The 27793-nt window shown below is 50.3% G+C and overlaps 2 protein-coding genes across 3 annotated transcripts in view; one reads left to right on the top strand and one right to left on the bottom strand.

Annotated features, from left to right (window-relative positions):
• Positions 1 to 2853, bottom strand: part of RPRD1B (regulation of nuclear pre-mRNA domain containing 1B) — a 47025-nt gene extending 44172 nt beyond the window's left edge. Inside the window, exon 1 of the mRNA XM_084645883.1 lies at positions 2483 to 2853. Coding sequence (XP_084502009.1) covers positions 2483 to 2633 — 151 coding nt within the window. The 5' untranslated portion in view covers positions 2634 to 2853. The remainder of the gene's footprint in view (positions 1 to 2482) is intronic.
• Positions 2854 to 2973: 120 nt separating this feature from the next.
• TTI1 (TELO2 interacting protein 1) lies at positions 2974 to 26782 on the top strand. 2 transcript variants are annotated; one of them, XM_084645882.1, is made up of 8 exons: positions 2974 to 3160; positions 6638 to 8996; positions 13780 to 13992; positions 14915 to 15063; positions 15578 to 15718; positions 16695 to 16899; positions 17643 to 17730; positions 24385 to 26782. In XM_084645882.1, the coding sequence occupies exons 2-8, from the start codon at positions 6680 to 6682 to the stop codon at positions 24644 to 24646; spliced, it is 3375 nt and encodes a 1124-aa protein (XP_084502008.1). In that variant the 5' UTR covers positions 2974 to 3160; positions 6638 to 6679; the 3' UTR covers positions 24647 to 26782. The 2 variants fall into 2 exon arrangements, with proteins under 2 accessions (XP_084502008.1, XP_084502007.1); XM_084645881.1 differs by lacking the exon at positions 2974 to 3160 and having other exon boundaries at positions 6438 to 8996.
• Positions 26783 to 27793: the final 1011 nt, after the last annotated feature.

The raw sequence follows: 27793 nt of genomic DNA, 5'->3' as shown, positions 1-27793 counted from the left end.
AACAGTGTTATTTTAGCCTTATACTTAAGCTGTTTAAATACTGAACATCCCTGGATGGAAGAGCTTGAACCTAGGACCTTTTATTTTTCAGAATCAATTTTTCTAATCCATGCTATGTGGAAATAGCTATTAGCTGTGCGTTTCTTCTCAATCCCACAAAAGTTAGCTATTTCCATTCATCACCCACCATTAGTAAATGCCAATAGACCCTACACTCTGAAGAACAGAATCTACAGGAGACAAACTCTCTAGATTCTATAGTCTCTCTGTTCTAGAGCCTAAAACATATGCAAAAGCTATATTATACAACATGACAACTGAGAATTTACAGACACAAGAGTCAGGAAATTCAGCTACGGTTCCCACAGCAAGCCTACCTCAGCTCTTTCAAATACATAGTTTTTTCTATTACCATATATGGCGACACCTAATATCTTATATAAGTGCAGGACTAACAAAATCTTGCCAAGTAAAGGGCATGCAGCCAGACTATCAATTTCTGCAGTTTCTAAGCTTTTGTTTTTAAAAACTTCCAAACGTGACTCCATACAGCCCCACCTACCTCAACTGGCCAAAAAAAAAAAAAAAAACACTACCATATCTAGGACAAGCAGCAAAATGAAATTAACAAAATTCTGGTCAGTTTCACACCTATTCACAGGCTTGTGAACCCCAAGAGTGAAAAGGAGTCTAGTTAACTTCACTCTAGCTCCCTTTGAGGAAACTATAAAGTATATGGGATATGTCTACACAGCATTTTGGAGCAGGCAGAATCAAGCCTCCCAGATTGGGATGACAAACTGGCTAGCAGGGCTTGTACTAGTGCTCTAAAAATTGCTGTATAGACAGCACTTTGAAGTTGCATCTGGGGCTGGAGCTCTGAGTCTGAAGCCTAGGGAGTAGAATGGGCTTCAGAACCTGCGCTTCAGCTCCAGATGCAACTTCAAAGTAATTTTTAGAGAATTTGCACAAGCCCCACCAGCCCAAGTCAGTAGATCCAGGCAGGGAGGCTCACTGCAAAATGCTGTGTAGACATTAGAAAGGCAGACACTGGATGTATTCCCAGAAAAAGAAAGCCCCAAAAATGTCCGTGTAAGGTCACAACCTACTTCTATCATGTAGCAGTCCCCAAAGTATATTGGAAAAATATTATGACTTCCAAGACAAAACAGCTGATAGAAATAACTGTCAAAGTATTCTATGATTTTAAAGAAAACGTATTCATAAATGTTAAGATCTGGGTCTCTGATTCTGCAAAATGCTGAGGACTTTAACAGATTAAGAGAGCCAACTATTACAATACGCCCCCCCCCAGCAAATAAACCAGTTATTTCTTAACAACATTCCCGGGTTCCACACATCAAGGAACCTGTATTAATAGTATGCATCTATATCTATTCACACACGTGCGATGTAATATAGTATACTCCAGGAACATAGTTTACAATTAAACAATTCAATTTTTTCCAGTCATTTCTCAGTAATCCCTTTTCCATTTGGCATTCCATTCAAATTTAATTGAAATGCCTTTTGCAAGTAACAATGGGATATTTAAGAGAGTAAATAAAAGGATCTAAGAGCACAAACTAAACAGTCACAAGCTCACTAAAACCTAGAAAAAAACTATTCCTATCCAACACACTGAAGGCAATGGGGTTCCACAGGTATCGCTATGGGTCCCATTTTAAGACAACAGGACCACACAGGCGTAACTGAGCCGGATACTCAAAATGGAAATACAGTAAATCCTGCCTCAGAGACCATCTCTGAAGAGAGGCCACCTGTCACGAGCGACTACCTGCAGAGGTCATGAGAGAGACAGACCACCTTTTACAAGTGACCACTTTTGCTGACTCCCATGAGTGGCGGCTCTTGGCAGGTTTTACTCTACCACAGCTGACTCTCAGGGCTGGTCCACAGAAAGTTTTTGCACAAGATTAACTAAGTCAGCGCAGCCCTCTAGTACGGATGCAGTTACACCGCTCTTAAAGCGTTCGTTCACATCAACGATACATACACGCGCTTTTAAAGCCTAGCCAGAGCTCATCCCGCCTCAGCACAGGACGTCCTACAGACCCACACGTCTCTGAGTCCGCATTAAGGCTACAGCCACGCCAGGGGCTTGCCCCCATCTGGTAAACGGGGTTTTCTAAGGCCCCTTTCAGGCGGGAAGCGCGCTGGAAAGGAAACAAGGGAGCCGGCAGCAGGGCTGAGAGACGAGGGCCCAGCCCAGGGGCCGCACGCAGGGAGGAGGGGAGCGCTCCGGCCCCGCCACCTGCGAGCGCGATGGGGCGGGAGGAGCCGGGCGGCTCCGGCGCAGGACAGCGCCCGAGCGTGCAGGGGCGCAAGGGACCGACTCGGGCCGGCCTGGGGAGCCACGGGTCCGGAGCTCCGGTCCCGGTTGATTTCCAGCGGCGGGGCGGGCGCTGGTCAATGGGGGCGGGCGCTGGTCAATGGGGGCGGCCCCCCCCTCCCCCGCTACCTTTGCGGAGCTCCCGGTGCCACACGGAGACGATGGGCCCCGCGTGCTTGCGGTGGTGGATGAGCCACAGCGACAGGGTCTGGACGCTCTGCTGAGAGTTGCTCAGCTCCGAGAGCTTCTTCTCCAGCGCCGACTCCGAGAAGGAGGACATGGCGCCGCCCGGCGCGGCGCGGCGCGGCCCGGCCCCGGGGCCTGCTCAGCCCGCGGGGAGGGGGCGCGGCGGGGCCTCACCAACAACAAACCGCCACCGCTGCCACAAGATGGCCACCTGACCTCTCACCCCGCCGCGGCGGGTCAAAGGGCCCCATGCTACGGGTCGCCGGCGGGGAAGAGAGCCCACCCGTGTGTCCAGTTATAGCTCGCACATCACAGGGGGCCCGAGGCAGGCGCGGGAAAGCGGCGCATGCGCAGCGACTCCGGCTGAGGCGTCTCTAGCCTTCGCCCGGCGCCAGCCGAGGACGCATGCGCTGTATGCCTAACTGAGCCCTATTTCAAAACCCCGGCACGGGCCAGCTCCGCATGCGCAGTGCGCTCACCTGAGACTTTTCTTGCTTCCCCTTCCTGCCTAGACCGGCTGGGGAGTTTTTTCGCTTTACTCCCGAGCTAGGTGGTCGGGGCTTGTCCGCGTTCCTTCCGGCATGTGCCGCGCACCCCGTGGCGGGAGCGCGACTGGAGCAGGTAGGAGGCGGGGTCCTGGAGGGTCCCCTACGGCCCTGCCTCCGAGCTGGGGCAGGGGCTCACGTGGGGGGGAGTGGGGGCTCTGGGCCCCCCCCAGCTCTGTGGAGGGGGCAGGGACTCCTCCCCCCCATCTCTATGCAGGGGGCAGGGATTCACGGGGGGGGCAGGGGCTCTGGGCCCCCCCAGCTCTGTGCAGGGGGCAGGGATTCACGGGGGGGGGAACAGGACCCCCCCCAGCTCTGTGCAGGGGGCAGGGATTCACGGGGGGGGGAACAGGACCCCCCCCAGCTCTGTGCAGGGGGCAGGGATTCACGGGGGGGGGGGAACAGGGCCCCCCCAGCTCTGTGCAGGGGGCAGGGATTCACGGGGGGGGGGGAACAGGGCCCCCCCAGCTCTGTGCAGGGGGCAGGGATTCACGGGGGGGGAACAGGACCCCCCCCAGCTCTGTGCAGGGGGCAGGGATTCACGGGGGGGGGAACAGGACCCCCCCAGCTCTGTGCAGGGGGCAGGGATTCACGGGGGGGGGAACAGGGCCCCCCCAGCTCTGTGCAGGGGGCAGGGATTCACGGGGGGGGGGAACAGGGCCCCCCCAGCTCTGTGCAGGGGGCAGGGATTCACGGGGGGGGGGAACAGGACCCCCCCAGCTCTGTGCAGGGGGCAGGGATTCACGGGGGGGGGGGAACAGGACCCCCCCAGCTCTGTGCAGGGGGCAGGGATTCACGGGGGGGGGGAACAGGGCCCCCCCAGCTCTGTGCAGGGGGCAGGGATTCACGGGGGGGGGGGGAACAGGGCCCCCCCAGCTCTGTGCAGGGGGCAGGGATTCACGGGGGGGGGAACAGGACCCCCCCCAGCTCTGTGCAGGGGGCAGGGACTCACGGGGGGGACAGGGGCTCTGGGCCCCCCCCAGCTCTGGGCAGGGGGTAGGGATTCACGGGGGGGACAGGGGCTCTGGGCCCCCCCCAGCTCTGGGCAGGGGGTAGGGATTCACGGGGGGGACAGGGGCTCTGGGCCCCCCCCAGCTCTGTGCAGGGGGCAGGGACTCACATGGGGAAGGGGACAGGGGCTCCTCCCCCCCCAGCTCTGCGCAGGGGGCAGGGATTCACGGGGGGGGGGCGGCAGGGGCTCTCCCCCCCCGCTCCCGGCTCTGGGCAGGGGCTCGGGGCAGGGATTCACCCGGTGGGGGGGGGGGGAAGGACGGGGTTCCCTCAAGGCAGGACAGGGCTGGGGCTCTTGAATTGCGGGGCGAGGCAGAGGCTTCAGGGCTGCTGCAAGTGCCACAGGGGTAGGGGGGACGGCAGAGGGAGTGGGGGGAGTCTTGTTTATTATCCTGCTCGGCATCCTGGACCCGCCTGGCGGGGTGCCCCCCACCCAACCCTCCAAGCTTACAGATAGATGGTGTAAGCTGAGAGATTCAGCCCATGGCCATAGTTACCAGGTCAGGCCAGTTGTGCAGAGACAGCCTGAGGCATGGCCTTCACCTCCTGGACCATGCACCTGTGAATTTAATGGGTTCCTCAGGAGCATCCTCAGTACCACTGAGTGATCCCACCCACTCAGGCTTTTTGGAGTGGTCAGGGTCAGAGGTTTACCTGTCAACTTCTCATTAGGGAGACAAAGTTGGTGCAGTAATATATTGCACCAACTTCTGTTGGTGAAAGAGACCAGCTGTTAAGCTTATGCGGAGCTCTTCTTCAGGTCTGGGGGAAGGTACACAGGGTGTCACAGCTAAATACAAGGTGGAACAGATTGTTTAACATAAGTAGTTCTCACATAGTTTAAGGGCTCCTTCAAGGTGAACTGGCTGGTTGACACCCCTTCAGTCATAGCGGGGAAGCTGGAGAGGGGTTAGTGGGTTATAAAATGATGTAATAAGCCATAAATCCAGTGTCTCTATTCAGCCCATGATTTTTAGAGTCTATCAAACTTGTAAATTTAAGCTCCCAGGCTCATCTTTTGAAGGCGTTGTGCAGGTTTCCTTTGGGGATGGGGAGTAAGAGGTCATATACAGCGTGATCGCTTTACAAAAGAGGGGGTGATGGGGTGGTGGTGTCTTTTACCATTTTCCTGCGTGACTTCATTCGAACGCATAGTGATTGTCTGGTTTCACCCACATCGTTGTTGTTGGAGTATTTAGTGCACTGTACGAGGTACACTGCATATTGTGACAGGCCTGTGTAAGAACCGTGAATCTTGAAAGGGTGGGCATGGGGGGTATTGATCATCAGAGCCGTGGAGATATGTGTACAGGTTTTGCATCAGTTGTTTTGGCAAGGTCTAGTTCTGGTTTGAGATGCTGGGTCCTGGTCACGGGGGAGCTTGCTTCTGTTGATGAGCTTGGAGAGGTTGGGGGTAGTTTGAAGGCTAGAAGAGAAAGTTCAGATTTCTTTCAGGCTGTGGTCCCCATGACGTATGGGTTGTAACTGTTTGATGATACCTGTATGGATTCCAGTGTGGAATAACCTACATACTAATGCTCATTAGTGTGCTCTGGTGTCTAATCAATCAGCCGAGTCCTACCACTACCCTATCACATGCACGTCCAGTATATCAACCCACCTTTGTTCTGCACTTTAGCTCAGCAGACTCAAGCTGGGGCCTACAAGCATATGCTCTGCCATAACCCTACCTATGCTAGAATATGGCTTTTGTTTTAAAGAAAGAGTTTGCCCCCATGGCCTCTGACCAAAGACCGGATTTTTAAAGATACTTAGGCACCTCCAGATGCAGATAAATACCCAATAGGATTTTTAGAAGGGCCTAGGTCCCGTTGATGCTTTTGAAAATCCCACTAGGCCCCTGTCTGCATCTGGAAATGTCTAGGTACCTTTAAAAATCTGTCCTCATAATTAAAATCTTATTTGGTTACACTTATGCTTAAAGTGTTTTTAAAAACCAAAGTTAAACACTACTGTAAATCTGGTTGGGATGGAGCCAAACACTAGAGAAACAGGGCTCAACCCATCCTGCCAGAAACTAAAGAGAAACGTTGAACAAAACCAACATTCACTGTACATGAGCTAAGAAACTGCCCTCTTCCCCTGGGTCTGTAGCGGCTGTGTTGTACCTTCATTGGTTAAAAACCAATCCTCAGTAATGATTTATTTTTCTTAGAGTCAGACGTGACTAACACAGAGTAGACCATTTTCACGTAAACACATTAAATTATAGATTTGTGGATGGGAGGGGAGTATACACTTTTAATTCTAATAATTAAAAACTCCAAGCTCTTATATACTGCTTTCTGTCCGTAGGACTCCAGGCACTTCTAGAGTGGAAGCCTAAAGAGCTTCTGTATAATAATCGGAATGCTTTTTATAGCACTTAGAGAGAAATGAATTGAATTACCTCTTGCTTTGCAGCAGGCAAGGGCACACTTTTCTGAGCACCGTGGGCCTGGCTAATCAGTAAGGAACAGATGGCAATTGTTTTAATGCTGCTTTCACTGAAGTAAGGATGGCTTTTTGCTCTTTCCTGCAGGAGGATACCTACAGGCCCATAAGAAAAGAGGCTCGCTGGACAATGGCAGTGTTTGATACCCCAAAAGAAGCGTTCGGGATCTTGCGCCCAGTTTGTGTACAGCTAACAAAGGTGCAGACTACTGAAAATGTGGAACGCTTGCAGGCTCAGCTGCAGGTGGTCAGTGACTCTGCCCTGCAGGAACTGCAGGAGTACGTCCTTTTCCCACTGAGGTTCACCCTGAAGACCCCAGGGCCCAAACGGGAGAGTCTTGTCCAGAGTGTGGTGCAGTGCATCACATCCATCCTTTCAACAACATGTGTGAAGAAGCAGGACCTCCTCCAGGAGCTTTTTTCTGAGCTCTGCCTGTGTCTATCTTCTCCATCTGGTTTGCAGCCGCCAGCCCCACTATCAGAGGAATTAAAACTGACTGTAATCCAAGCACTCCATGTCCTGATGCATTCAGCGTATGGTGACATTATCCTGACTTTGTATCAGCCTTGTACCCTTCCTCACTTAGGATTTGCTGTATCTTTGCTTTTGGCCTTGGCAGAACAAGAAAAAGCAAAGCAAATTAAGCTGGCTGCCTTAAAGTGTTTACAGGTCCTAATTCTGCAGTGTGACTGCCCGGAGCATCATAGACTCTTAGACATGGTTGAAACAAGACAATGTGGGAATTTGTTTGCTTCTTTTCTACCTGGGATCTCTATTGCCCTGTCCCGGATTATTACTGGAGACATCAAACAAGGTCATATGGTCACTGTTTCTGCGATCAAGCTCTTTTATCACACAGTCAGCTTGGTAATGGCAGATGAACAACTAGCCACAATCACAAAGGACGAAGAGAAACCTTCAGTGGAACAAAGCAGACTATCTGAGCTTATGGTACATAGAGGACCAGATTGGGTAAAAATCACTGCAGACAAATTGTCTCTCCTTATCCACAAGATAGTTGAATTTGCTTCTCTTCACCCTCACTGGAAGGTCAGGATGGAATTGGTGGAGCTGGTCCATCACCTTATGTTGAAGTGCAGTCTGTCACTGGTGGAATCAGTTGGTCACCTGTTAAAAGCCTTGGTTGGGCTTGTTAATGATGAAAGCAATGAGGTCCAAAGCAAGTGTCATGAGATTCTCAGGAGCATTGCGGAGCTGAGAACAGTAGCTGAGAACAGGGCTCTTGCTGATATTCTGTCAGAGAATCTGCATTCCCTTGCCACAGCCCTTCCACGTCTGATGAACTCCCAGGATGATCAAGGCAAGTTCTCTACCTTGAGCTTATTACTTGGCTTCCTGAAGTTGCTGGGCCCCAAGGTTAACATTGTCCTCAACTCTGCAGCCCACCTCCAGCGTCTCTCCAAAGCCCTGATGCAAGTTCTGGAGCTGGATGTGGCTGATGTGAAGATTGTTGAAGAAAGACGTTGGGGCCCTGAAGGCTCTCTAGGTGAGCCCTCCGATTCCTTGCAGCATGGTTTGTGGGAGGGCAAATGTCAGAAGAAACACTTCCGGTTCTTCATCGATGAGCGGATTTTCTTGCTTATTCAGCAGGTTTGCCGGGTACTTGGCTACTACGGGAACCTGTACTTGCTAGTGGATCATTTCATGGGGCTATACAGCGAATCTGTTGTGTACCGGAAGCAGGCTGCCATGGTCCTCAATGAGTTGATTACAGGAGCTGCTGGACTGGGGGTAGATGTTCTTCACAAAAGGGAAACTACAGTGAGCACAGAAGACCTTAAAGGGACCATAACATCCATCCTTGAAGAATATACTGACCAGGCAAACTGGTATCTGACCACCAGCATTGACACTGAGGGAACCAGCGATGAGTTGACTGTGAAACATTCAAGAGCACATGCTATCCCAGGAGGTGCACACAGCAGTTCTCTGATTTCATCCTTCTCCCCTTCTTCAGACCCATGCCCAACCATCCGCTCCATGAACAGCAATATCTGGCAGATCTGCATCCAGCTGGAGGGGGTTGGCTGCTTTGCATATGTGCTGGGGAAAGAGTTCCGCTTGCTTCTAGCATCAGTCCTCTACCCTGTGCTTGAAAAGGCTGGGGACAGCACTCTGCTCATTAGTCAGACGGCAATTGGCACCATGGTGGATGTCTGCCATGCCTGTGGCTATGACTCCGTGCAAAATCTGATTAATGCTAACTCGGACTATCTGGTGAATGGGATTTCCCTAAACCTGCGTCGGGTGGCACATCAGCCTCACGCCTCGCGGGTCCTGGAGGCCATGCTCAGGCATTCGGATGCCAGCTTGCTCCCACTGGTGGAGGATGTGATCAGAGATGTCCTGTCTGCCCTTGATCAGTTTTATGACGACCGAGCTTCCTCCTTCCTTGGGGTCCTGTCCACATTAGTGGCAGCTTTAGGTATCCAAATAACCTGCCTTTTTAATAATTTTGTCTTACTGTCACTTAAAGAATTTCCCTCTTTAACCCCTTGAGCACTGATGAAATGTTCCTGTAGCCCAGCATCAGCTTCCAGAAAGCCCAACCATTGCCGTGTGTTGGGCTGGTGAGCCAGCGGTGCTGGAACTGTGCTCGGCCCGAAGACATTCCTGACAGATTCAGCACAGACACGCAGGATCATGTCCCACATGCCAGTGGGTTTAGTATTGAAGGCTGGGTACCGCTGAGTGTAGCTGACCCAGGGAGGGATAGCTGTGGGAAATAAGATTATCCAGGAGCCAGGCATGGGAAAGTCCAGTCACCAGTGGCAGGTAGGAAGCCTTTCCTGGCAAGTTTGAGGGAGGGGAAGAAGAGGGGGACTAAACCATCAGTTTCTGCAGTTTGTTTTTGTTAAAAAAAAAAAAAAAATTCCCTGCTCTTCCTGCAAGGAAAATGGGAGCTGTGGAGGCCCACAGCAAAACAGCGTCTGGGGCCTTCCATTCTGGCAGTCAGAGGAGGGTCTAGAATCTCCGACATGGATAACAAGCATATCCAGAGTTACAATACGTAATGGCAAAAAACCAATATTGGGGAGAGAAACACCTTCCATGTCACGTTTAGGCCAGTCTCTAATTATGGGAGATCACTCAGATCCTGAGGAGGGGAAGGGGGAAGACAATTATCCCCAGGGTTCTTGCCCCTTCCTCTGAAGCACCATCAGAGACAGGACACTAAGCTAGACGGACCTCGGCTCTGAACCAGTCTGGCAGTTTCTGTGTACCATCTTTTTGCTTTCTTGCCTAGTCAAAAAAGTGTATTTTCAAATGTCTCCTCTGAGTTTCGGTGTTTAATCCTCCATTTGCGAGGCGCCCAGGTAACAAAATGGAGGAACTAGAGCTACTGGTGCAGGAAGTGAAACCAGGTATTCTAGGGAGAACAGAAACCGGGTGGAATAGGAGTCGTGACTGGACTACAGGCATTGAAGGGCATGTGCTGTTTAGGAAAGACCGAAATAAAGGCAAAGGAGGTGGAGTAGCATTGTCTATTAACGACTGAGATCGACTGTAAAGAAATAAGAAGCGATGGAATGGATAAGACAGAGGCTGTCTGGGCAAAAATCACATTGGGGAAGAAAACTATTAGAGCCTCCCCTGGGATAGTGCTTGGGGTGGGCTAGAGACCGCCGGGATCCGATCTGGATATGGGTAGAGACCTCTTTAATGTTTCTAAAGAAGTAAATACTAATGGGAATAGTGTGATCATGGGAGACTAACTTCCCAGATATAGACGGGAGAACGAGTGCTATAATAATAGGGCTCTGATTTTCCTGGATGCGATAGCTGATGGATTCCTTCACCAAGTAGTTGCTGAACCAACAAGAGAGGATGCCATTTTAGATTTGGTTTTGGTGAGCAGTGCGGACCTCATAGAAGAAATGATTGTAGGGGACAACCTTGGTTCGAGGATCATGAGCTAATTCAGTTCAAACTAAATGGAAGGATAAACAAAAAATAGATCTGTAACTAGGGTTTTTTATTTCAAAAAAGCTAACTTTAAAAAATTAAGGAAATTAGTTAGGGAAGTGGATTGGACTGAAGAACTTATGGATCTGAAGGTGGAGGAGGCCTGGGATTACTTCAAGTCAAAGTTGCAGAAACAGAAGCCTGCATCCCAAGAAAGGGGAAAAAATTCATAGGCAGGAGTTGTAGACCAAGCTGAATGAGCAAGCATCACAGAGGGGTGATGAAGAAAAAGCAGAAAGCCTACAGGGAGTGGAAGATGGGAGGGATTAGCAAGGAAAAAACTATCTTACTGAGGTCAGAACATGTAGAGATAAAGTGAAGAAAGGCCAAAAGCCATGTAGAGTTGGACCTTGCAAAGGGAATTAAAAGCAATAGTAAAAAGGTTCTTTCGCCATATAAATAAGAAGAAAGCAAAGAAAGAAGTGGGACCGCTTAACACTGAGGATGGAGTGGAGGTGAAGGATAATCTAGGCATGGCCCAATAACTAAACAAATACTTTGCCTCAGTCTTTAACGAGGCTAATGAGGAGCTTAGGGATAATGGTAGGATGACAAATGGGAATGAGGATATGGAGGCAGATATTACCACATCTGAGGCAGAAGCCAAACTCGAACAGCTTAGTGGGACTAAATTGGGGGGCCCAGATAATCTTCATCCAAGAATATTAAAGGAACTGGCACATGAAATTGCAAGCCCCTTAGTAAGAATTTTTAATGAATCTGTAAATTCAGGGGTTGTACCATATGACTGGAGAATTGCTAACATAGTTCCTGTTTTTAAGAAAGGTTAAAAAAAGCAATCCAGGTAACTACAGGACTGTTTGACATCTGTAGTATGCAAGATCTTGGAAGAAATTTTGGAGAAAGTAGTTAAGGACATTGAGGTCAATAGTAATTGGGACAAAATACAACATGGCTTTATAAAAGGTAGATCGTGTCAAACCAACCTGATCTCCTTCTTTGAGAAGGTAACAGATTTTTTAGACAAAGGGAACGCAGTAGATCTAATTTACCTCTATTTCAGTAAGGTATTTGATACGGCTCCACATGGAGAATTATTAGCTAAATTAGAAAAGATGGGGATCAATATGAAAATTGAAAAGTGGATAGGGAACTGGTTAAAGGGGAGACTACAGTGGGTCACACTGAAAGGTGAACTGTCACACTGGAAGGAGGTTACTAGTGGAGTTCCTCAGGGATTGGTTTTGGGACCAATCTTATTTAATCTTTTTATTACTGACGTTGGCACAAAAAGTGAGAATGTGCTAATAAAGTTTGTGGATGACACAAAGCTGGGAGGTATTGCCAATAGAGAGAAGGCCCGGGATATCATACAGGAAGATCTCGATGACCTTGTAAACTGGAGTAACAGTAATAGGATGAAATTTAATAGTGAAAAGTGAAAGGTCATGCATTTAGGGATTAATAACAAGAATTTCTGTTATAAACTGGGAACGCATTACTTGAAAATAACAGAGGAGGAGAAGGATCTCAGAGTACTGGTCAATCACAGGATGACTATGAGCCACCAATGTGACGTGGCCATCAAAAAAGCTAATGCAGTCTTGGGATGCATCAGAAGAGGTAATTCCAGTAGAGATCAGGAGGCGTTAGTACCGTTCTACAAGGCACTGGTGAGACCTCATCTGGAATACTGTGTGCAGTTCTGGTCTCCCATGTTTAAGAAGGATGAATTCAAAGTGGAACTGGTAAAGAGAAGGGCTACTAGGATGATCCGAGGAATGGAAAACCTGTCTTATGAAATGAGACTCAATGAGCTTGGCTTATTTAGCCTAACCAAAAGAAGGCTGAGGGGAGATATGATTGCTCTCTATAAATATATCAGAGGGATATATACTATGGTGGGAAAAGAATTATTTAAGTTCAGTATCCATGTGGACACAAGAACAAATGGATATAAATTGGCCATCAGGAAGTTTAGACTTGAAATTAGACGACGGTTTCTAACCATCAGAGGAGTAAAGTTCTGGAACAGCCTTCCAAGGCAAGCAGTGGGGGCAAACAACATATCTGGCTTCAAGACAAAGCTTGATAAGTTTATGGAGGAGATGATATGATGGGATAGCCTAATTTTGGCAATTAATTGATCTTCGACTACTAGCGGTAGATAGGCCCAATGGCCTGTGATGGGATGTTAGATGGAGTGCGATCTGAGTTACTACAGAGAATTCTTTCCTGGGTGTCTGGCTGGTGAGTCTTGCCCACGTGCTCAGGGTTTAGCTGATCGCCATATTTGGGTTCGGGAAGGAATTTTCCCCAGGGCAGATTGGAAGAGGCCCTGGGGGGTTTTCAACTTCCTCTGCAGCATGGGGCACGGGTCACTTGCTGGAGGATTCTCTGCACCTTGAAGTCTTTAAACCACGATTTGAGGACTTCAATAGCTCAGACATAAGTTAGGGATTTGTTACAGGAGTTGGTGGGTGAGATTCCAGGGCCTGTGTTGTGCAGGAGGTCAGACTAGGTGATTATAATGGTCCCTTCTGACCTTAGTCTATGATTTGGAGAGGCCTGTCTGGTGCTGGAGAATATTCTGAAGCTCAGTTTTATAACCGATTTTTGAGGGTATGTTTCTGTTACACATTTCCTGCCAAACTTCTCTTGGTGTACTACCCCGCTCCTCCTCTTTCAGTTCACATCTGCACTATGGATTTTAACCAAACAGGAACCCTCCCTACACCCCCAGCTGGGGCAGATGGGGCCACACCATTCTTGGCACCCATTGCAGCAAGACCATGGAACAGACGGTCCCAAGCTTGCGGTCTGTAATGAGTGTTGAAAAAGGCTTGGCCTTCTCTACATAAGCCACAAAACGGTTTTCAGCCCCACTTGAGGGACTGAAAGGACACAACTGGTGCCACCAAGAGGACATTTTCCTAGTGTAGACAGACTCTCCGGGGCTGAAGCAGCAGAACCTGGCATCCTTTTTGGAAGAGGCGGGACAGAGGGTTAGATTTACTTCTTGCATTAGCATTCTCTTGAAGCTAATGGGGATTGCCCTCTATTATGCCAGGCCTGGATTTGAGCCAGTTCCTCTGTAGTCCGGCTGTCTGATTGCAAGGGCCTAGTTCCAAGACTCACCTCTTTCAGGTAGCTTTTGCGTCTCTGCCTCATGCTTTGTAGACAGTCTCTGTCTGTTCCCAATGTCCAGGCTGCTGTTGTACCAAGCTGATGTGGGTAGAGATCCTGGGTTCTCAGTGATACTTCCTGCCTCTCTTCTGCAGTCCAGTGGTTCGTGGTGGTGAAGGGTAAGGAGCACCCACCGGAGCGGAATACAGAGCAGCAGAGCAGCACTTCATGCCAGAAGCAGGGGAAAGGGTCTGTAATTACCCCCATGGTGCAAGAAGTGGAACAGTTCTTCCTGGACTACATCAAACAGAAGCAGATTGCAGAGGGCAACCTTCCAGCCATGGAGGAGGAGGAGGAGGAGGAAGAGGGTCAGTACTGGTTGTGTAACTGTGTGTAGGGGGGGTGGGGGCGTTGCCAGCTTGATAAAGCCACTAATCTCTGGAGGGAAGTGGGGGCTCAAAGCCAGGCTGGGACTCAGAATCATGAGTTCTGTGGTCTCCACGCCATTTTGAGTGGGATTAAATCCACAGCAGACAGTGCTGGGAACATACAGTGTATTGTCCGGTGATCTGTGTTCAGTGAGGCCCAGGAAAACCAGCCACGTAGTTGTAGACCGAATGTTGGTCTAGTAGCAGATAACCAGGGGCCAGATCCTAGTGGTCACAGCCACAAGCCAGTCATATACAAAGTCCACAAGTCTAACTAGAGCAGGACACTAATTTTGGTAGCAGGACACATGGTGCATGGTATTCAGCATCCAAAACAACAACAATTTTTCCAGGATTTTGCTGCTTTTTCCTCCCACCCTTACTGGAAATCTGTGCTGTCTCTTCCCTGGCTCAGGCTCTCTTCTCCTCTCCCTCCCCCTTCCCCTCCCCCCCAGCATTGGCTCCAGCCAAGGCCCTTTAGAAACTTGCCAGGAGGGAGCATTTGTCTTCTCGTTACTCTACCATGCTGCAATTCTGACCTTTAAACACCCAGGTCTTTCATTTTTAATCAAAACCAATTGGAAATAAAGGGGTCTGTGGGGGAGGACAGACTGCAAATGTCAGTTCAATAAAGGAGACAAAATCTTCCTTTCTCCCATAACACACACACTGCTCCTGCTGCTGAATTTCACAAGCAGGCATTTAGCCCCTGAGAGCACAGACTTTGCAGTCACAAATGCCCCAGGTCTCCTTTGGGACGCTGGAGAAGAGCCTTGAAGTGGGGGACCGCCAGTTGCCATGAGGCACGTGCCTGTGGCTCCCAGCTCATTCCCACCACTGCGAACTGTGCCCTGTTTTGCAGAGGTGCAGGTCCCCCCTCCTGAGCCTGAGATGAACGACACCGGTGCGGAGGGCGAGACTCCATTGCCAGCCCATGCCCAGATAGCAAAGGATGTGATGGAGAGATGTATCCATTTACTGTCTGACAAGAATCTGCGGGTGCGGCTGAAGGTTAGCACAGCGTGTGCACTGCACCGGAGCGACGGGGAACACCAAAGGAGCCAGCCTTGTAGAGGCTGAGGGTGCCCGTTCTGGGGATTGTTACCTTGTGCAAGTGGTGGGGGGGATCACAGGATGTGCCAGACGTGCCGCTAGGATGAGGCCAGTCCCACCTTGACGTCTCACCGTTGCCAGGGTAGAGCCTTCAAGTGCTGGCAAGCCTTAGCCTAGATACAAAGAGAGGCTGTTTCTGAGAGAGAGGGATAGAGGAGGCTGCCTTGTGCCAAGGAGACTGAATTCAGCCTCACAAACAGCTTAGTGTCAGGCATCAGAACTTGATAGCTTGTCCCGTGACAGCTAGAGCCCACCCATTCCCACCCCTGCAGCTTTCTTCCCAAGCTCCCCACCCCCAGTTCAGGGAGAGGCAGAGGCGGATCCCATTGCTTTAGACTCTTCCATCCTCCACTCTCCGGAGAGGCAGGGGGACTGTAGCAGCCTGTCAGAGCTGTGCCTTCTCCTGGTGCAGGTCCTGGACGTGCTGGAGTTCTGCGTGACTGTGTTGCATCTTCATGAAAACCATCTGCTTCCCATGGCTCATCGCGCCTGGCCGGTGCTCGTCACCCGGCTGATTAACGACGACCCGCTGGCAGTGCTCAGAGCCTTCAAGGTACGACAATGAATCCTGGCCAACGGCCTTCAAGCCTTGCACAGAGAGCAAGCCACAGAGCTGGCGCCCTGCCATGTGCAGAGCTTGGGGGATGTAGAAAAGCTCACTGTCCAGAATGAATTTTAAACACACGGTGCAGAGCAAAGGGGCTCCAAAAAACCAACAGAGCCAGCACCCTGGAATTTCAGAGCTGCCCTATGATAAACTCCCAGGGTGTGCCTGTGGTAAAGGAAGAGACAAATCACTGATTTCCGTTTCAGATATTCAAGGGATGATTATAAGCAGCGGGGGGAGGGGGAGGGGGGGAGAGATTAAAAGGGTGAAAAACCCTTTGAAAGGACAGAAGAAGATGGAAAATGCTGCTGAGTGGCATAACTAGACCATGCCCAATGCAGGACCCTGGTTCTACAAGCTGACCCCATGCTGAGGGCCCCAGCACAGATACGCTTTCCACTCCACTCTCCAGGGATGAGTTTCGTCATCTTCTTGTTCTTACCTCGCAGACTAGTCAGTTCACTGCCTGTATGCAGCTGGCCTTCGCTCCCCTTTGCTTACTCGCAGTGAGGACTGTTTTCGTGATGATGGCAGTTTGCATTACTGTGGCTGCTGTTGTCTGATCTCCCAATTCCTTAGTTTTGAATTAAGCCTCGCGACCCACTTTACGCACTAAGGCAGCGATCGCCCAACTGCAGATGAAGAAACAGGCATGGAGCGGTTACGTGACTTACCCAAAGTAACAGGGACTCCAGGGGTAGAACCTGGCTCTCCCAGCCCCACGTTTGAAGGACAAATCCCTCTTTTCTCCCCTCTCTGTTCTGCACTGGAATACAGCCAACGACAGGCCGCAATCCAGGGAGGAACTCCCCTTTCCCCTGCTCGCAGAGGATGTTGCTGAGTTGTACATTCCCACTCTGCCCCTAAGCACTACTGAGCTCACCTCCCAGTAACTAGGGGCTCGGTGGGGTTTCTTTGCTAGGTGCTCTGTACCCTGGCCGAGAAGTGTGGCGATTTCCTGAGGCGACGATTCTCCAAAGACATCCTGCCCAAACTGGCTGGTTCCCTTGTCACCCAGGCACCAGTCAGTGCCAGAGCTGGGCCCGTGTACAGCCATACTCTTGCCTTCAAGTTACAGCTGGCCGTGCTGCAGGGGCTGGGCTCGCTGTGTGAGAAGCTGGACTTGGGTGAGTACCAGGGAAGGATGAGGTTGGCTGTTTGAGATCTCTGCCCAGCCTTGCCCTCCTGTCTCTGATCTTTCTTTGTCCATCTGCTCAGCAGGCCTCCTTCCTCACTCTTCACAGTGGCTAGGACATGGGATTAACTTTCTGCCCCACTCCCAGCCTTACTCCAGCTCTACCCATTCCAGTCGTGTCTCAGCATCCACCTCTCCCCATCAGAGCCCAACACGGAGTGCCCTCGACTCCCTGGGAGACAAAGGGGTGAGGAGGGCTCCTAAGACCCGGCTCAGGATCTGACTGCTGACCCTCCTTCCCCCTTGTCAGCCGGTCTGTGTCCAACCGGCGAGAAGGTGTCACAAGGGGATTAGAACCCCTGAGGCCTGGGGCCAAGCCATGCTGCTCTGTGAACTAACCAAAATGAAGAGCTGGAATCCAGACATCCTTCCCAAATTCAACAAGCTGCTCTCGTTTTGGGACGACTCCATGGCTAACCCTTCTATTCTGGCCGATTTCTGGAGCATGCTGCAGTACACTGGGCGTCCCCTGGCCTCGTGGGGGAGGAGAGGCAAGTTTGCAGGGCTGAGAGTTCCTTTGCTGTCTTGATGCCCTTGATGTTTTCCTCGCTATACAGCAGGCCTCTCTAGGGGATGGGTAGGAAGAGCTCTGGGTTAGACTGTGAGAGGTGCAGAAGCTCCGAATCCCATTAGCTAGTGTATCTCCTGCCATTCCTTTCTGTCCCATTTCTGCAGGCGAGAGTGACCTGAATAAAGTAGCGGATACCTGTGTGATTTACCTCAGTGCCAAACAACCGGTGAAACTGCAAGAGGCTGCCCGGAGGTAATGCTACACACACAGGGTGTATTCTGTATGAGGGGAGGGAGTTAGGTGTCCCCTTCTCTTCTCCCCCTGCCCAGCATATTCACACTGAAGCCTGCAGAGGAGGGTGTCCATGAGAGGTACCTTCTACCACTGGTGAAATACGAGTCCCCACCCAACGGTGGAAGCTGAAGAGGCCAGCCCATCTGCAGTGCGGAGTTTATTTTCTGAGTTTCTCTCCACTTGCAGGGAGGAGAATGTGCCTCACTTGCTTTCCCCAGCCCCCTTTTAAACTAGAATGCACAGCCCTCTTAGCATGCTGGGGATCTGGATTTACACATTAGAATGTACTTTGTGGAGTTGCTGATTGTTTACCTGACTTCTCTTACTGGAGGGCTGCGCTTTTCCTTGCTTCTGTCAGCCAAGCACATTGCACATGCCAGGGGCTCCTTGCATCCCTCCATCCCCGCACCAGCTCCCTCCCCATCTTCAGGGGCTCCTGGCAACCCCACCCCTGTGAGTTTCCTAGTGGCTCAGGTGCACATATACTAACATCTACAAAGTGTTCACAAAAGTTATACTTTGGGATAGACCAGATCCTGCCCTCCGGTGAGTCGCAAGCTTGTTGCTGCAGTGAAAAATCTCTGCTGCTTTATTGTGCCACCTGGAGAGCAGACAAGAGATCTCAGTCAATGAGATATGCCCAGCTACAGAATACACAGGGTGAGTAAGAACTAGGGTTCATTTTTCTGCCAGAGGAAAGGGGCAGAGGCTTCCTTCTCCCTGTGGAACTAGCCCCTTCCTCCCTCCCCAGTGTTAGCCTGAGTCTCTCACAATAGGCAGAAGGCAGCCAGCATTGTGAGTCTGTAGGGCCGAACGTTCCTAAAAGGGAAAAAACTAGCAGGCACTGTTCCCCGAGCATAGGGCTCCTGGAGAGCAGGCACAGCATGAAAAGCTTTTGTGCAGTTGGCCAGCATCTCTGCCAGAAAGGGAAGCGGTGCAGATTTAAGCTCTCAGAAACTGCAGCCTTCCCCTCTTAATCTGTACTAGTGGGCTAAGGAATGGAGGTTTATTTTTACCTTGATGGCTCTTGTCCTTTTCAGCAGGCTCCAGTCCCTGTCTCCAGTGGGTTTCTCATCTGTGGGCCAGATCCCATGAGTTAGCATGAACCCCTTTCCTCTCTGTAAGCTGTGCTGGGGCAGAAAGTTTAGCTCCAGGTCTTACCAGTATGTTTGGCGCTTTAAGCCCTTTAATCATGCCCGGAGCACCTTAAAACGCTGTGGAATAAAACAGGGATATGTTGAATTAGTGACCTAAGTTGTGATCAGGTCATTAGCGCCTGCTGTATGACATGCACAGAGGTGAGCGGAATTAGGGGCACATGTAGCCTTTAACTCCAACCGTGCCTGACTTGACGGTTGGCCATGTAGCCTTTGTGTTCCCCTAGTACTGCCATTTTAGTTTTCTTTTGAAGATAAAGGTGCCCAGGAGTGGGCACTATCTGGAATGGCCCATGCCCCCAAGGAGCTCCAGCTCGGCAGTCATTCAGTACACACCTGTATTGAAGGCGGCCAGGCCTGCAGTGGGAGGCTGGCTCCTTGAGTGAACACCTAGCTTTGGTAGCCAGATGGAGGTTAGCATCATGGAAAACGTCATGCCCAGGCATGTGACTATTTTAACTGTGCACATCTCAGCCCTTGAAGGTTTCATGAGTCTCGTTCAATGCACAAATCTTGGCAGGCTCTTTCTAAGAAACGTTTTAGTTCAGTTCTGTGTAGTGCTGCCTGCCGTGCTTTGGGGAAAAGGGGGTTCGCAGTTAACTAGACCACTAGCCTTAGAAACCATTAGCCATGCATGACGTACTGTTTTCAAAGGGACATAACCTGGGTAAGTCAAAAGCGGGTTCCCCCAGAACAATGGGAGGCACTGTTCCCTCGGTACAAAGGCTCAGCCAAACCTCAGCTTCCTGTCCCCACCGGCTTCAGCACGAGAGCTCTTTTAAAATCAAAAATAGATTTTTTTTTTTAAAGTAACGAGGAAAGTATTTTCCCTTATTCCCTCGTGCTTGAAAATAGCCGTAGTGGCCATCCGACTCAGCCTTTCCCACCAGCTCCCTTCACATTTAGGCAGGGAGCAAGTCTGAAAATTACCAGCCAACTGGATCAAAAATTCAAAATGTTACGGTGCAGCTGAAAAGCAGGGTTATAACTAGAACGCCCAGGCAGCCTTAACCCTGGGAGCTGACAAGAACCAGATGGGGCAGGGGCATGTCCCAGCTCCAAGTGGTCACTACTGATTGAGTTATTGGATTTGTACTCCTATCACATGATTTATGACCTGCCAAGACCGGAGGGTCAGATTTATAGTATCACAGGGTTACAAGGACTGCAGGAGTCATGGTGCAATCAGGTACAATTCCTCTGACATCCTGCATACCAGTTGGGAGTGCTTACACCCCGCCCCCAAGAGAAGAGCGCAGGGGTCGGTAGGGTGGGAGAGGGAAGAGTTAAGCGGAGCTCTGGCCAAGCTGCTGCAGCTGCACAAAGCAAGTGAAGGACTATCCATCAGGAACATCACCCTCCCACTGTTTGACCCTATGGTGGGAGGGAGCCGGTAGTTGAACTAGTGGGATAAAGGGAGTTTGGTGACTGCGTTTTAGCACAGTGCCCAGCAGGCAGAAATAGCGTCTGACAAAAAGTGAGTGGAGGGGATCCAGGGCAGCCAACAGAATGACAAGGTGGCTGTCAGCTAGTGACCATGCCCAGGCAGGGGTTATTGTCCTTGTAATGCCCATGGGAACAGAGGAGGGGAAGGGTGGGGGAAGCTGCATGGCTCTGGATCCACCTTGGCCTGCTACAACTGTGGGTAAAGCGTCTGGAGACTCCTGGAAGGCCTCCTTTCCCTGTTCCTTCTCAGGTAGGGCCCTTGCTGCAGCACAGGGCAGGGCTCTTTTTAATTGGACATTCAACAGAGGCGAGGCAAGGAACCACAGAGGAGTCCTCCGCTTGGCCAGCCTTGGTCACATTTGCCCTGGTGCTTGGCAGGGCTAAGCTCAGCACGTGGGGAAAGGCAAACCAGCAGAGTAGCCTAGCCCTGCTCTGCACCCATATGAGAAATTGTTCAGTGCTACTGCAACAAGCTATTTTTGGACCTTTTCTCTCCTCAAGTGGATGACTGAGCAGTGAAGCCCCCCCCTCGCCTTGGCTTGATGGCTGTAGTTTATGGGATATGATTGACAGCTGTCAGTCGCAGGCTGGGCTGATGCGCACTAAAACAGCCACGTGTGCCAAGCACAATTCAATAAAATCACAAAAAACTCAACCCCCTGGATTAACCCCAGGATTCTTTGCCATAGAAACAGAGGCCGTTTCTAAGCAACCTAAGAGTAAGTTTTAAAATGTAAACGTCAAGTTGTTGTTTAAACTGCACAGAACTGCAGGTTATCCGGAGATAATCACTGGCCTTGGGCCATTATGGGCGCATGGGGAGCTGAGTGCCTCTAGTCCACTGGGAGCCAGAGAACGGTCTTGCTAGTTGCTCACGCTGGAGCTGCTGATTGGGAAGTGGGGAGGAGAGTGGGACGTCTTTGTTGTGTATAGAAGAGGTAAGACGTGTGCGCGCGCACGCGGGGTGGAAAAGCCGACACTGGCTGGGTAATATTCCAGACAGCGGCTTCTGTGCTTGTCCCTGTTACCCGCTGTATTACTGATCCATCCTGTCAGCACAGGCTGGGGATAGTGAGGATGTTTTGTATATAGCTTCAGCCCATCGTTAAGCTAAGGGCAAGGCCCAGTGGACTCCGCGGTGCACCCCAGGATTTGTGGACTCTAGTCACTGCTGGGCCTGGCTGAGACAGCCCCTAGACAGGAGAGATGGCACTGAATCCCATCAGAGAGCAGAGACTGCTCAACTGTCTGCCCTAGCAAACCTGCCGCATCCTTACAGTCTAACTTCTGGTTGTGTGATTCGTCCAGAAGGCTAGTGCCAGATTCTGCGCTTGCCCTAGTGTAAATCAGGAGCAATTTAGTTTAAGCCAGTGGGGTTGTACCAATCTAAAGCTGGGGTGACTGAGATCAGCACCAGGTGGCCAGTATCTGGCTGTCCCCAATGCGTGTTCCCAGAGCACCATGCACTGGTGCTGATGCAGTGGGTCCCAGACCAGTCCGTGGTTTGGAAGTCAAGGTCATGGTGCATTCCGGAAGTACCATGCTGAGGGTGAGGGAGCGGTATGGGGTGTTCAGTGTAGGTAATACTGATGTTACACCTTTTGGAGCCCCAGATGGGTTATAAGTTAGTGAGACAGATTGATTCTTTGGCGGTTTGCAGGGTAACGGGGGTTATGCAGCAACAGGAGGATTACTTTGAAGTCTTCCTAGCATCTCCAGCTTATTCCTACACTTGTTTTAAATTACCCAGGAAACGGCTACCCCTTCAGAGCACAGGGGGCGTCAGCAAATGGAGCTTTTCCAAAGCACTTCTGTCGGATTTAATTGCATAGGAAGTGCGCTGACTTCAGGCATAAAAGCCCAAGCAGGGGACGTTTCTGATAGAAGTGGGGCTCGTGTTTGTGTGAATCACTTAGCACAGAATCTTGGGTTTGCATTTCAGATGACAGGAACAGTGTCTGTTGGTTTCTGTTTCACTGTGAAGCTACTTACCTCTCTCTGTGCTTTCTCACAATTTCATTCTCCATTCCAATTATCACAGATACTGCTCTCCTCCCACACAACCCAGCTTCTTTCTGCACCTTCCCATGGTGAGGTGGAAATGATGAATTTGGGCATGCCAGTCTTTTCCTTGGCTATATCGTAAATACACAATGCTCCCCCGTGCAAAACAACTGTTAAATCCAGATCAGGCTAGGAAGGCTTTAAGCTGTGTTTATTTTTTATTTTTTATTTAATATTTATCTAGCGTGTGCACAGGGTGCTTCACAGAAAGCAAAGATGGGAGTCCCTAAAGAGCTTATGATCAAAGGCCCTGATCCTGCCGTCAGATCCTCACTGGAGGAGGGGTCCGTGTCTGCAGCTCTCATTACAGGATCAGGCCTAAGAGCTGAGGGCCAGATTTTTAAGGTATTGGAGTGGCCTAAAGAAGCATGTAGTCATCTAGTGTGATTTTCAGAAGTGTCTAATTCCCTTTGGTTCCAATGGGAATTTAGCACAGAGGCGCTTTGGAAAATCCCCATTAGGTGTCTCTCTGCATCTTTAGGCACTAAACCCTTGGCCTTAACCCTGCCAGATGCTGGGCACCCTCAGCTGCCATGGATTCTCCTAGGAATAGATCATGCTTAGCCCCTCACAGGAGGAGGGCCTTAAACAGTGCTGCCAATGTGGCATGTATATTCCCGTTTCCTTTAGCCTAGCCTGTGGCCCAGGTATGGAGATTCGTGCCAATTAAACCAAACCTGCCTCCCATGCATCAAAATCCTGACACAAACCATGTCAAACCCAAGGTGAATGACAGCAGGAAAATTAACAGAATAAATAAATAAATACAAGGATTCACACAAATGAAGACTTACCCGCTTCACGCCCCAGCAGCTCTTGCTCTCCAACAAGATCACGCTCAGCCTCTCTTTCCCATGTCAGAGCCTCTGACATTGAACCCACAAGAAATTTTCATGCAAGGTTCTCACACCAAACTTAACTCCCCTGCCTCACCTTTCATATTAAATTCTAGAGGGAAGCCAGGTATAAAGCTGCAAGAGCAATACAGAAAATGGCTACTTTTCTGTAAAATGAAGTTTGTTACAGTTTTCTGCCCCATGAAATGTGAGAGGCAGCTGGAGAAATTCAGAGGCAGCTAGCAAGATCTCTGCCTTGGGGGAGAATGTAGCAAAAAACCTTCACCTCCTGCTCTGCAGCGCTCCCTTCCCGAGCAGCCACTCTTCTCACCTTGCTCCTAAGCACCTGTGCAAGGGGAGGGGGCAGCTGAGCTGGGGTTAACCCCTTGCTCTCCAGGGACCAGCTAGTACCTTTGCACTTGATCTCACATGCTTTCTGTAAACTGACAAGAGACCAGGCCTAGGACGTACCCAACACATAACCCGCGTCCAGGACTCTGGGCTAAACTCAGCAGCGTTTGTGCCCCATCTGAGTGGGCTTATTTATAAAGTCTCTCCAGCAGCACATTTCCTCTTGGAAACTCAACGTGCTGTTTGGCTTAATCCGCGGTGTCCTCTGTGTTACCATATACTAGTTGTATCAGCTCAGCAACCTCCCTCCACTTGTGCCTGCTGACACCGGGGCTGGGATTGGCCTTCCCACGGGGCCAGATGCTCAGCTGGTGTAACTTGCCATAGCTCCATTGACTTCAATTGAACTGCAACAATTCACAGCAGCTGAGGAGCTGGTGCTGTGTGCTTAGCGCCTCCCCTTGTAATGCTGTGAGCTCTCCGGCCCTGAGACCAATTATTCACCGACCGCTCGTTAGTTAATATCGTTTTGCTTAGAATAGGGGTGTGGTTTCTTGCCAATAACCGTGAAACTGTTGAACTATGTTTCTGTCGGGCTTAGCAGCCATCTTGTGGCCCTGCTTATTGCTGAACTTGGGAGGGCTGGTTCTGCTGCCCGCAGAGCTTTGCAGAGCTACCGGTTACCTGCCCTGGTGGGGGAAGATCAGGCAGCCCCTCCTCTGACGCTGCTTTCCTTTCTTCCCACTCCCTCCCTGAAGCGTTTTCCTCCATTTGATGTGTGTGGACCCTGACGCCACCTGGCTCTTTCTGAACGAGATCTGCCCTCTCCCATGTGAGCCCCCCCACCCCAGCCTCCACCCGGTGAAGCTAGGCAGGATGGGGAGGCAACGGACCGAGTTCACGGACAACGTGCTGGGCCTGCTGGGTGAGCTGCAGCGACGGGAGGCAGCAGCCTTTCAAGCCGGTCCCCAAGAGGCACCTGAGTCGCAACCCCCCTCCCTGACCGAGGCACTGGGATAGCAGCTGGGGGAAGCAAGAAACGGCTGGTGTAAATGCAATGCTGTCTGGAAACATCCCATCGCCTCAGACGGAATCGCTGTGGAGGAAGATGAGAGCTGCTCCTGGCCTGAGCCACAGCTCCCGGAAGGCAGCGTTTCCAAAGGCATTTGAGGGCGAGTGAGCTGTAGCACACGGCCGGGCCTGCACTCCCCTGCACACACGTGGGGCCGAAGGGGCACGTGCATCTCAGGCTCTTTTGTGGCTAAAGAAGATTAAGACGCTCCTGTCCCTATTATCATAACACTTGGCTGCTGCCTGGGGTCCCTGGCAGAATGCCCCTGCCAGGGCTGCCCCAGGCCAGAGAATGTAACTGCATCCCTCCCTGCTCACAAGGCAGCAGCAGAGAAGTAGGTTCCTCCCCTCCCCATACCATACACTCACATCCCCGTCTTCACTAGTTATAAATGATCGCCTGAAAACTTCAATTTAAATTTCCTCCCCTTGCTGACCTTAAACTTTTTCAGTATGGCAGAAACTCTGTCCCTAGCAGCACTTCATATTAAAGAAACAATGTAAAAAAAAAATCGTGTTTCAAAGGAAATCCCTCACCTGTGCTTCTGATAAGAGCTGAGATGATCAAACCAGCAGGGATTTTCCTGAAGCCCCTTTTAGCAGCGTTGGGGTCGTTTATATTTTGCAGTTCACTCACTTAGGGCAATAAAACGAGACTGGCAGGTTTTACTTCCCAAGTCTCTTCCTAGATTTTTCAGGGCAGAAGGGATCATTCTGATCATCCAGTCCCGTGGTTTTCAACCTGTGGTCTGCGGAAGCCTGGGGCTATGTCTAAGATTTCCAAAGGGGTCCACATTTCCAGTCGAAATTTTTTATGGGTCTGCAAATGAAAAAAGGTTGAAAACCACTGATCTAATCTGACCTCCTGCATCACAGGCCAGAGAACATCACCCACCAATTTCTGCATCAAACCCATAATTTGTGGTTGAGCTAGAGCAGATGTGTTAGAGAAATATCCAGTCTCTGCAAGTGTTTAAGGATCCTCCACAGCCCAAAGTGAGTTGCTCCGAGGGTTAATCACCCTGCCCTTTAAAACATTGTGGGATATTTCTAGTTTGAATTTGTCTGACTTCAGCTTCCAGCCCTTGAATGTTGTTAGGCCTTTTTCTGCTAAATAGCCATCGCTTAGTAGCAGTCTCTTCCCCAGGTAGGCTATGTGTAGACTGTGATCAAGTCACTGTTTAGCCTTCCCTTGGATAAACTAGCGTGAGTGTCTTAAGGCGCTCACCATAAGGCCTGTTTTCAGGCCTCAAATCATTCTTGTAGTTCTTTTGTGCACCCCTTTAAATAGCTCAGCATTCTAAGCCAATGGGTCCTAGGTGAGCTCTTAGTAGTTCAAGTACAGTGGTACACACTATTTTATAGCACGCGGAAGTGCTGTTTGTGCCACGAGGGTTGTACTGTTTCTGCGCCGCTGTTTTGTGTGCTTGCACGGGTGCCTGGAGGCAGCAGCTAGACTGTAGAAATTATTCTTAATCAGAAAGACTGAGGCCTTTCAAGGGAAAAAATTGAACATTATTGATACAAACTGCATCACAACTGACACTAAGCATTCAGAAACAGCATGCAGATTCCCTGCAAGCATTGTACTACATCTCACATTCTGTTACCATGAAAGGAGGAGGAGGCGAGAAGTAAGATTCAGAGAAGCAAAACAGATGTAGTTTAAGCAGGAAAGGAACCTGGCTAAGGCCTTGTTATTGTTTACCCTAGGGCCTACACTACTGCACTAGCCCAGTGATGCAGTGTTTAGGTTCACAGCATTGCAGGCAGACGTTAAAATAAGAGGAAAGACCTGTTGCATTAATGAAACCTGAACAAAACCTTTTGGATTCATGTTGGGTTTTGGTCACTGGTTTTTCTTAGCCCTAGGTTTGGCAGTTAGACTAGCGAATGGCAGGTAACCCAGTAGTGTGGCCTAATACCACTCGCAGCCTAGTCGGAACCTCACTTTTACTGTTCTCTGCACAAGTCTGACAGATTTGTTTGCTCATGATGTTGCCTGGGGGAGGCTCCAAACTACACCTGGCATTAGCTCGTTTTTCTGCACCATTAATTTGTTAGGAAATAAAATGCTATAAAATGCTTGTGCCTTTTATTTCTTTTCTCTTTTAATCCACATCCCAGCCCTTGGTTTTGTTCAATTTCTCAAGGACAGTCTTCTGCATTTTTTTACATCCAGCTGTTTAGAATTCCTGCCAGCTGTTTCGATTCTAAAGAGGTCACACTCTAAAGCTATGCAGCTTGGCCACATTGTGTAGGTCACATTTGGGTAGTGACACCTCAGAGCTCACTCTAAATCCCACATTGAGGTGTTGGGCGCTGTTGGCCCTACCCTTTTCCATGTATTAGACTGGGGCCATGAGGACTGATTCTCCACTGCTTTGCAGCTTGTGCAGTCACTTACCACCTGTGCAACGTGGCTGGACACGCTCATGAATTCGACACACGCACTGGAGGTAGCAGCAGCATTGGTGGTGAGTACACGACATAAACACAAGGAATCGTTTCCTCCGGCAAGTCTCGTGACCAACTTGTGCACACATCTAGAACAGAAAATACAAGTTTAAGCCCAGAAGCGACGGACTGACTGTACATACAGTGCAGTCAGATCCTACCGCCTGAGAGGTCTGTAGCCCTGCAGATGATTAGTGTGGCTCCTGCTGAGACCTGTCTGCACTCCAAACAATACATGGCATGCTTTCCAATTCTGTACCTTTCTACAGCCCTCTGGGCCATGTGATTGGACTGGAAGCGGAGTGTCAGCACCGCCCAGTTCCCGAGGAATGCAGAAAAGAGGCTGCATTGCAGATGATAATGCAGAGAGGTGTTGGGAGTCCAGCGACAGGCTGATTACTTTATAAATGACACTTTTTTCCCTTCCCTGTTGGGTGAGAAGGTTCTGAAAGGTTCTTAGGGGAGCCTTCATGGGTCCCAGGTCCTGCCAGGGGCACTTTACAAGAACAAAGGCCGGGCGTTGCATTTGTAGGGGTCATTTCCCTTTCCTTTGGCCAGTTCTCTTGATTAGCAACTTATCTCCTGACACCACCCCCCACCCCATCCCAATTCTCTGCGCCCGCCACAAAGCACCCTCAG

Source organism: Lepidochelys olivacea (genome assembly GCF_965140295.1).
Source record: "Lepidochelys olivacea isolate rLepOli2 genome assembly, chromosome: 13".
In the NCBI taxonomy this organism is placed as follows: domain Eukaryota; kingdom Metazoa; phylum Chordata; order Testudines; family Cheloniidae; genus Lepidochelys; species Lepidochelys olivacea.
The sequence above is the reverse complement of the archived record's forward strand: the minus strand, read 5'-3'. Positions and strand labels throughout refer to the sequence as shown.

Bases quoted from the DNA above. Each gene is read 5' to 3' on its own strand.
- TTI1 (XM_084645881.1), top strand. From the start codon at position 6,614: ATGGCTTTTTGCTCTTTCCTGCAGGAGGATACCTACAGGCCCATAAGA. The intron at 15,064-15,577 runs GTTAGCACAGCG...CTCCTGGTGCAG, and splicing joins ATCTGCGGGTGCGGCTGAAG to GTCCTGGACGTGCTGGAGTT. The intron at 16,900-17,642 runs GTGAGTACCAGG...CCATTTCTGCAG, and splicing joins GTGTGAGAAGCTGGACTTGG to GCGAGAGTGACCTGAATAAA.